At 44.5% G+C, this 10,342-nt stretch overlaps 1 protein-coding gene across 1 annotated transcript in view; it reads right to left on the bottom strand.

Moving 5' to 3' along the window:
* Positions 1–1,190: 1,190 nt before the first annotated feature.
* LOC107299859 (plexin-A4-like) overlaps positions 1,191–10,342 on the bottom strand; it is a gene marked incomplete at its 5' end in the record, with an annotated part of 18,676 nt that continues 9,524 nt past the window's right edge. Inside the window, 2 exons of the mRNA XM_029286890.1 lie at positions 1,191–1,379; positions 8,042–8,188. Of these exons, the coding sequence (XP_029142723.1) occupies positions 1,191–1,379; positions 8,042–8,188 (336 nt within the window). The remainder of the gene's footprint in view (positions 1,380–8,041; positions 8,189–10,342) is intronic.

Raw genomic sequence — 10,342 nt, 5'->3', positions numbered from 1 at the left:
TCAGCAACGGCTCTTCCTATTGAACGGTTAATAGAGTCCTATGAGCCTCAGTGCTAAATTGTCTTTGTGTTTGTGTGTGTGTAAGGGGTAAATCCAGGGGTTTAAAAACAAAGGTAGTCCTTGTTTTACAACCATTTGTTTAGTGACCGTTCGAAGTTACAGGTCGATGCTCACGTCGGTTCTCGTCTGACTCCTTGAATTAAGAATGAAGGAACCCTAAAAAAAACTTGATAGTAGTTCAGAATCTCCTTCAGATGTTTCCAGTTATTTCCTTCAGAAGGTTCCAGTTATTTCCTTCGGAAGGTTCCAGTTATCTCCTTCAGAAGGTTCCAGTTATTTCCTTCAGAAGATTCCAGTTATCTCCTTCAGAAGATTCCAGTTGTCTCCTTCAGAAGGTTCCAGTTATTTCCTTCAGAAGGTTCCAGTTATTTCCTTCAGAAGGTTCCAGTTATCTCCTTCAGAAGATTCCAGTTGTCTCCTTCAGAAGGTTCCAGTTATCTCCTTCAGAAGGTTCCAGTTATTTCCTTCAGAAGGCTCCAGTTATCTCCTTCAGAAGGTTCCAGTTATCTCCTTCAGAAGGTTCCAGTTATCTCCTTCAGAAGGTTCCAGTTATCTCCTTCAGAAGGCTCCAGTTATCTCCTTCAGAAGGTTCCAGTTATTTCCTTCAGAAGGTTCCAGTTATTTCCTTCAGAAGGCTCCAGTTATCTCCTTTGGAAGGTTCTAGTTATTTCCTTCAGAAGGTTCCAGTTATTTCCTTCAGAAGGCTCCAGTTATCTCCTTCTAAAGGCTCCAGTTATCTCCTTCAGAAGGTTCCAGTTATTTCCTTCAGAAGAATCCAGTTATTTCCTTCAGAAGAATCCAGTTATTTCCTTCAGAAGGCTCCATTTATCTCCTTCAGAAGGTTCCAGTTATCTCCTTCAGAAGAATCCAGTTATCTCCTTCAGAAGGTTCTCCCAGGATGTGAATTTGCAAAGGATCCATCCATCTATAAAATCTTCCCAATTCTCTCTGATATTGCCCTAAATCTAGCCATCTTTCCTAACTAAGATTAGGTTTTAATTTCTGATATGTCATTCCCCCCCAAATGCCCAAGAAGGAGCATTTTTTTGCCCATGGGAAATCCTGACTGCATCGACCTAACCCAACATGGTGATATGAATGGATGGATGGCTTCCGTGGTTGGCCATCTCTTATTGATCTAAGAAGATACTCAACTTACCAAGATCCATATCTGCAGCTTTCGGCCGATGAGAACAGGGCACGTTCTTGAAGATGGCATCAAGGAACTTCTCCTTCACTTGAGTGATGGTGTCACAGTTCAAGATCTTCACTGGAATCTCAGGGCTGTTCACGTTATCAGGGTTCACGCAACTAAGGACCTGGAGGGGGTTGGTTGAAAGAAAGCAAACGTAAGACTGAGGTCTAGAACTTCACATGTAATATATTTGGGTGGGGTTTGAACAAAATTCTAGATTAGGTCAAAGTGCCGATGGAAATATATCAGTTTAATACATTGTAGGCAACCCAACCATATGTGGACAAAGCCATTGTATGGTTTATGTCTCAACCTGTTATCTGAACACCACCCGTTGTGTTTCGTTCGTTCAGATTTAACATGTTATGTGACTGTGTCTGGAGATTCTCAGTCATCCAGGTTATGGTTATCCCAAAGGTGCTTTTTCAAGAGGCAACTAGACTTTGTTTTTTTGTTTTGTTTTTTGTGAGAAGGCTCCACACCCATCTCCACCACTCAGGTGACCCTGAGGACACAGACAAACATCCAAGTGGCCTCAACGACTCTCTAAAACAGGGCTTTTCAACCACTGGTACGGGTACCACCTGTGGTACATTGGCACCTGGCAGGTGGTACACGACCATCCTAGAAAAGTGGTAGCAGGGGAGGTGAATGAGCTGAACCGGTGGCAGCACCGCACAAGCCTGAGCGAGAGATGGCTGGAGGTGCAGGACTATCAGGGCTCAGCGGAAGCGCCAGGATCAGTGCCGCTTTCCAGCTGATCGGCGCTTCTTTGGGGCTGTCGGCTCAGTGGAAGCTCCAGGATCAGCGCCAGGCTCCAGCTGGAGCTTGGCGCTGATCCTGGTGCTTCTGCTGAGCCCTGAAGAAGCACTAATAAGCTGGAAAGCAGCACTGATCCTGGCGCTTCCGCTGAGCCCAGAAGATGCGCCGATCAGCTGGAATGTTGCAGCCTCTCCAGGGTCTTGTGATTTACATTCAGATGCTTGGCAACTGATTCATACTTATGACGGTCACAGTGTCCCAGGGTCATGTGAAGTGACCAAAACCTGCTGCAACCCCCCAGCAGACGGGGGGGGGGGAAATAAAAACCAAACACCCCCCACCCCACCCCCGCTGCCAATCTTCAACAGAAATGCTCACAACAATGAAAACCTCGGACAGGAGGAAGAGCGCGGCCGGGCGGGCAGGCAGGTGTCTTGCTCGGCTGTGTCTTGGGGGAGGGCACTTTTTTCAGTGCCACTGTAGCTTCGAACAGTCACTAAGCGAACTGTTGTAAGTCGAGGACTACCTGTACCATCATTTTTTTCCTTTTTTGTGGGGGGTCAGCAAGTTTTTGACACCTTGCTAGGTGACTGGTGGTACTCGGATGTTGCCATATCCTAAAAGTGGTACAATCGGTGAAAAGGTTGAAAAGCCCTGCTCTAAAAGACTGCAAATGACCAGTTGTCTGCAAGGAGTATAAATCTTTCCATTCCCCACCATCCAGTCAGAGCTGAAGAAGCTTCTTGGATGAGAAGCAAAACGTCTTCGAAGGAAAAACAAGAAAGTCCAATTGCCTCTTGAAAAAATATCTTTGGGTCAAGATGCCCTTCCTCACAAACAGCACCACCTACCACAACTGCAGCTGCATCTTAGGCCACAACAATTTCACACACGTGGTTCCTCTGCCTGCTCTCTGATTGCAAAAAAAAAACCTTTCATTTTTGCTGTTTACTCGCAGGAAGCAGCTGTCCGGAGTACATGCGGGCGATCTCATGCTCTCTCTGTATTCCAGAGAGATTTTAACTGCTAGAATTCATCCTCTGATTTTCAAATTCTGTCAATCCTGGTCCTTCAAGGCCAGGGGTGTCAAACTGCCAGCCCATGGGCCGGTTGCATCATGCAGAGCTACACCCACCCCAGCTCCGACAATGCGAAAAATGTCACGATATGTCGTGTGACGTGGTAAGTTTGACACCTGTGTTCAAGGCCATCTAGTTTGCCACGATCCTCACTATGAGCCAGCCGTGTGCTGCAGCTGCCAAAAAAGCCAACACAGTGCTGGGCTGCATTAACAGAGGGATAGAATCAAGATCACATGAAGTATTAATACCACTTTACAAGGCCTTAGTAAGGCCACACTTGGAAATCTCCATCCAGTTTTGGTCACTACAATGTAAAAAAGATGCTGAGACTCTAGAAAGAGTACAGAGAAGAGCAACAAAGATGATCAGGGGACTGGAGGCTAAAACATATAAGGAAAGGCTGCTGGAATTGGGTATGAAGAGAAGGACGAGGGGGGACATGATAGCAGTCTTCCAGTATCTCAGGGGCTGCCCCAAAGAAGAGCCAGTCAAGCTATTCTCCAAAGCGCCTGAAGGCAGGACAAGAAGCAACGGATGGAAACTAACCAAAGAGAGAAGCAACCTAGAACTAAGGAGAAACTTCCTGACAGTGAGGACAATTAACCAGTGGAACAACCTGCCTCCAGAAGCGGTGAATGCTCCAACACTGGAAGTTTTTAAGAAGAGACTGGACAGCCATTTGTCTGAAATGGTGTAGGGTTCCTGCCTGAGCAGGGGGTTGGACTCGATGACCTCCAAGGTCCCTTCCAACTTTATTATTATTATTATTAAGGCGACTGCGGTTCATGAGAGCTTATGCCTTCTTGATAAAATGTGCCGGTCAGAAAAAGTGATATCAAACTTAGGATTTATTGCTACCGTACGTTAATGCAATGCTTTCTCCCCGCGACTGAGTATATCAAATGCCGTTCACAATAACAAAGCAATCTAGATTCTGCCAACTTTACCGCAAAGAAAAGAGGATTATGTTATGGAATCTTGAAAGGTGGCTGCGTGTGTTCTGTAGCCCCTATTTGATCAGCGTGTGTTACGACAGATCCTCCCCAGTGCCTTTGATCCCCTTTAGTATTCTCTTTTGATTTAAAGGAAAGCTAGCTAGCAGTTATGAGATATGAAAGGAATGTTCCTTGGCTGGGTGTTCTGCAAGTGTTTTTGCAAATGTTCCATTCTTGTTCCCAAAGCTCGGAAAATTCCATTACCCGGAGATTTTCTCAGCTCAAATCTCCCAAATCTTTGAGAGGAGAAAGGGAAGAAGAAGAGGAGGTGGAGAAGAGGGGTCTAACATTAATAAATTCTTCAGAAATAGGTTGGAAAGAATCCGAGAATTCGAAACGAAGTATTGTAACACCACCTAGTTACCCTTTTCTGACATGAGCAGCGATCATCAATGGAAACGGGCATAGTTGAAGTCGTAAGTCGAGGAATACCTGTATCGCGGGATCCAATCTGGGGACCAGAGATTTTGAGCTTTCGGACTCATCCTGGAGCCCATCTGCAGGGAACATCTCTCTAGCAGAGTGCTGTTCTCTCTCTCTCTCTCTCTCTCTCACTCTCTCTCTCTCTCTCTCTCTCTCTCTCTCTCTCTCTCTCTCTCTCTCTCTCTCTCTCTCTCTCTCTCTCTCTCTCTCTCTCTCTCTCTCTCTCTCTGTGTGTGTGTGTGTGTTTATAGGGCTTGTTGTAAGTGGCCTTTTAAGATATTGATTGGGGTGTGTGGATGAATGGCTTTTAAGTGGAAGCTAAAACATATAACTGGAGGCTAAAACATATAAGAACGGTTGCTGCAATTTAATGAAAAGAAGGATGAGGGATGACATGAGAGCAGCCTTCCAATATCTCAGGGGCTGCCCCAAAGAAGAGGAAGTCAAGCTACTCTCCAAAGCGCCTGAAGGCAGGACAAGAAGCAACGGATGGAAACTCATCAAGGAGAGAAGCAACCTGGAACTAAGGAGAAACTTCCTGACAGTGAGAACAAAATAACTAGTGGAACAACCTGCCTCCAGAAGCGGTGAATGCTCCAACACTGGAAGTTTTCAAGAAGAGACTGGACAGCCATTTGTCTGAAATGGTGTAGGGTTTCCTGCCTGAGCAGGGGGTTGGACTAGATGACCTCCAAGGTCCCTTCCAACTCATTATTATTATTATGGATCATCGCACAGTCAGCCAGATGTTCAGACTGGATTTGGCCTTTTTGTCTACCTATCGAGTCCTTCCCAAGGACCTGGGATAGGCAGATGTGGATGTTTGATGGTATTACAGATATCGTCGCAGGATGGAAGCAGTTCCTAGTAAGGCCGCCTTTTGCAATTGACAATCATCATCATCATCATCATCATCATCATCATCATCATTAACATTATTATTATGTCATTAGCTGTCGTTTGCTTGTGTTGTCCCCCAAAAATGGGGCATTTTTTTTTTTTGCCCCAAACTGGAAGAAATTTCTGGTCTGGGGCAAAAAAAATACTGTAAATGGTGGCCACGTGACTGGAGGCTCTTGCAAAGAGATGTCAACAGAGGCCATTTGCCAAGCTCTCAAAATGGAGTCACGTGAAACAAAAGCTTTGGGGGGAGTCCGTGAGCCCTTCAAAAACGGTCGCTAAGCAACCGCTGGCCAATGGCGGACCCCCTGCCAAGCCAAGAAGGTGCGATCGTCCCTGTGTGAGGGACGCTCCGCCCCCTTTTTAACCTGCGTCGTGGCAGCGGTGAAAACGGGGCGGGGCTCCGATTCCCAGGACGGCGGGCGCCATCTTGACTTTTTTGACCGCCCCCTGGTTGTTTCGATCGTTCTATCATGCGAGGAATTAAAAAAAAAAAAAAAAAAAGCTCTGGGAGAACGCAGCACGAGATACACCGGAAAGCTATGGAATCTCCTTTTTTTAAATAAAATAAAATAAAATAAATTTTTTTTAAAGAAGAGACTGGACAGCCATTTGTCTGAAATGGTGTAGGGTTCCTGCCTGAGCAGGGGGGTTGGACTCGATGACCTCCAAGGTCCCTTCCAACTTTATTATTATTATTATTATTATTATTATTATTATTATTATTATTATTATTATTAAATGGCATGTAAGTTTTAAAATCTTATTATTGGAATTACTGTTCAAGGGGAGGAAAACCCACTTCGGAGTCTCCCTCCCTCCCTCCCTCCGCAGCCCGCCAAGACTGTGGCTAAGAGAAATGCTTTTTTCCTCTCTTTTTTTCTGCCTTTAATCTCCCCAGTGAAATAGATCTCAATATATCTGCTCAGATTCCTATCAGGAGGGCTTCGCCGGCTCTTGAGATGTTAAGAGGCAAAAGCAGATTAACATCAAACGCGCCAGCCGGAGGAGGAAGGAAGGAGCGAAGCTTCTAGCCGAGGAGAAATGCAATCAGTGACCCAGAGACCTTTTTCCTTTCCTTTCCTTTCCTTTCTCCTTCTTCCCTTCCTTCCTTTCCTTTCCCCTCTTTTTCCTTTCCTCTTTTCTTTTTTCCTTTCCTTTTTTCTTCCTTCTTCCTTTCTTTTCCTCCCTTCGTCCTTTCCTTTCTTTTTTCCTTTTCCCTTTCCTTTTTCCTCCCTTCCTTTTTTCTTTCTTTTCCTTTCCTTTTCCTCCCTTCTTTCTTTCCTTCCTTTCCTTCACTTCCCTTTCCGTTTTCCTCCTCCTTCCTTTCCTTTCTGTTCCTTTCTTTTTTCCTCCCTTCGTCCTTTCCTTTCTTTTTTCCTTTCCTTTTTCCTCCCTACCTTCCTTTTTTCTTTCCTTTTCCTCCCTTCTTCCTTTCCTTTCTCTTTTCTTTTCTTCTTCCTTTCCTTCACTTCCCTTTCCGTTTTCCTCCTTCTTCCTTTCCTTTCTGTTCCTTCCTTTTTTCCTCCCTTCATCCTTTTTTTCTTTTTTCTTTTTCCTTTCCTTTTTCCTCCCTTCCTTTTTTCTTTCTTTTTCTTTCCTTTTCCTCCCTTCTTCCTTTCCTTTCTCTTTTCCTTCCTTCTTCCTTTCCTTTCCTTCACTCCCCTTTCCGTTTTCCTCCTTCTTCCTTTCCTTTCTGTTCCTTTCTTTTTTCCTCCCTTCGTCCTTTCCTTTCTTTTTTCCTTTTTCCTTTCCTTTTTCCTCCCTCCCTTCCTTTTTTCTTTCTTTTCCTCCCTTCTTCCTTTCCTTTCCTTTCTCCTTTCCTTTCCTTTTTCCTCCCTTTTTCCTTTCCTTTACTTTCTCCTTTCCTTTCCTTTTTCCTCCCTTTTTCCTTTCCTTTCCTTTCCCTTCTCTTTGTTCCTCCCTTCTTCCTTTACTTTCTCCTTTCCTTTCCTTTTTCCTCCCTTTTTCCTTTCCTTTCCTTTCCCTTCTCTTTGTTCCTCCCTTCTTCCTTTCCTTTCTCCTTTCCTTTCCTTTTTCCTCCCTTTTTCCTTTTCTTTCTCCTTTCCTTTTTCCTCCCTTTTTCCTTTCCTTTCCTTTCTCTTTGTTCCTCCCTTCTTCCTTTCCTTTCCTTTCTCCTTTCCTTTCCTTTTTTTCTTTTCTTTTCTTTTCCTTTCCTTTCTTTCTTTCTTTCCTTCCTTATTATGCACCTGCCTCTCACACAGAGCCATTCTCCTCTCCCACCAGTCCACCAAATCTTAAATTGCCAAATCTAGCCGGATGCAATTCAGGGACGAGGGCCGTCTACTTGACACCATATAGGCCGATATCTCCAAGCTGTTTGTTTATTGCATCCCCTCCTTGTTTTCTTGCAGCCCCAAATAATAATAATAATAATAATAATAATAATAATAATAATAATAATAATAATAATAATAATAATAATAATAATAATAGTAGTAGTAGTAGTAGTAGTAGTAGTAGTAGTAGTTGTTGTTGTTGTTGTTATTATTATTATTATTATTATTTTAACTTGAACCTTTTTCTTTTGGGTCCCAAAGGGAGCACCGTGTCTCCCCCTCCCCGGCCCCAATATTTTCCCTCTCGAGGCACCCACCACTCACCAAGGTCTTGTAGTCGATCTGCTGCCGGATGAGTTTGTCCTCGCTTAAGGAATAACGGGCTTCTCCCGTGATGGCATCTATAGGGCCCTTCTCCATTTGCTGCTTGATGGCGCAGAAGAGGGAAAAGAGAGGCTCGCCAGCACATTCCTGCAGCGAGGAAAGAAAGGGGATGAGGGCAAGAACTGGGGAGAAAGCTGCGGATAAACATTTCTTGCTGGGGTCCTCGGCGCGCTCCGAGCTGGCTTGTTATTTTGCAGACGTTTCATGACCCTACTAGGTAACATCATCAATGCTAGAAGGGAGTGGGGTTTGCTCTCTGTTTGCATACTAGAGCATTGCCCTGCCAGTAATGTTGAGAGTGATCCTGGTGTCTCCTTGGTGAGCTACTCGTTTACGGTTCGATTATTTGCCTGATTTGGTAGTTCCTTGACTGAAGTGTTGTTTGCCGTTTGTTTGTCTGGTGTTAATCCCTGCTTATCTGGGTTCTCGTTTCTGTTGAGCAGTTTTTTGGTCCTTTTGTTTCCTTTTTTTTTTTTNTTTTTTTTTTTTAGCTTTTTTAACGGTCTCTTTTGAGGCACTCTTTCTTCCTGAGACACCATCTTGCCAGCAATCAAACCCCAAATAAGCAGGGATTAAACTCCAAGATTAACACCAGGTCAACAATCAAGAGGCAAACAACAGCCTAATCAAGGAAAGCACCAAAAAAAAAAGCAAAATCCACCAAAACTAACAGGGCAAGTCATTTGTATATAAACAGAGAGCAAAAATGACTCCCTTCTAGCATTGATGATGTTACCTAGTTGGGTCATGAAACATCTGCAAGAAAGCAACCAAGCTCAGAGAGCACCAAGGACACACACACACCCACAGTCCTCCTCTTCCTCCTGCAACTCCTCCTCCACTCTCTTCTAGCACTGATGTTGTTACCTAGTTGGGTCATGAAATGTCTGCAAGAAAACCACCAGGCTCAGAGAGCACCAAGGACCCCACAGTCCTCCTCCTCCTCCTCCTCCTCCTCCTCCTCCTCCTCCTCCTCCTCTTCTTCTTCTTTTTCTTTTTCTTCTTCCTCTTCCTCCTCCTCCTCCTCTTCTTCCTCCTCCTCTTCTCCAGAAACCCAACTCTTTTAGTACTGATGGTGTTACCTACTTGGGTCATGAAATGTCTGCAAGAAAGCAGTCAAGCTCACAGAGCACCAAGAACCTCACAGGCCTCCTCCTCCTCCTCCTCCTCCTCCTCCTCCCCACGAACCCAACTCTTTCTAGCACTGATAATGTTACCTAGTTGGATCATTTTCCTGTACGATATATCCTGTATTTTCCTGTACGATAGATCCGTTATTTGGATGTATTGCACTAAATCAAGACAGCCTTTGCCATGTCAGCAAAGCTGCAGCTTTGGGACATGCAACAAGACCTTGCAAACACCTACTAAAGGAGTAGAGTTTACACTGACAGCCAGCCTCTAATACGTAGATGGCTCTGCTCCTAAGCAAAGGGACTCTGTGCTCGCTTCAGTTCAATTTCCTTCCTTTCAGTCAATCAATTTCTCCAGCCTATTGAGATCCTTTGAATTTAACAGGCAAAACAACCAGGAGTAAATTCCCCATAGTAGGTTAAAAAAAAAGAAGGGGGGGGGGGCCACCCAGGAGATTACAACACAGAAAGTGCTGACTCCCACCGTCTTCCCAATCAAGCTTGATTTTCAATCGTTGATTGCTTGATTCTCAGCCTAGCTTGATTGTTAATCATTTTCTGCTCGGCTCTCAATCAAGCTTGATTCTCAATTGTTTTCTGCTTGATTCTCAATCAATTGTTTTCTGCTTGATTCTCAATCAATTGTTTTCTGCTTGATTCTCAAATCAATTGTTTTCTGCTTGATTCTCAATCAATTGTTTTCTGCTTGATTCTCCGTCAAACAGAAAGCAATATCCTAATTAAAGCACTACCGAGAAGGAAATCACACCCTCAACCAAGACTGGCAGGGCCAGCTAATGTATATAAACAGGGAAAACACTCCGTAGCACTGATGGTGTTACCTAGTTGGGTCATGAAAGGTCTGCAAGAAAACTGCCAAGCTCAGAGAGCATCCCACTCCCTTTAGCACGGATGATGTTGTCTAGTTGGGTCATGAAACATCTTTAAGAAAATAACCAAGCTTAGAGAACACCAAAGACCTCACAGTGGTCCTCCTCCTCCCCCTTCTCCTTTTCTCCGCAAACTCCTCTCCCTTCTAGCACTGATGATGTTACCTAGTTGGGTCATGAAATGTCTGCAAGAAAACAACCAAGCTCAGAGAGCATCA

The sequence above is a fragment of the Protobothrops mucrosquamatus genome, unplaced genomic scaffold, assembly GCF_001527695.2.
Source record: "Protobothrops mucrosquamatus isolate PMUCROS unplaced genomic scaffold, P.Mucros_1.0 scaffold5615, whole genome shotgun sequence".
Lineage (NCBI taxonomy): Eukaryota > Metazoa > Chordata > Lepidosauria > Squamata > Viperidae > Protobothrops > Protobothrops mucrosquamatus.
Note: the sequence above shows the minus strand (reverse complement) of the source record. Positions and strands in the feature narration are given on the sequence as shown.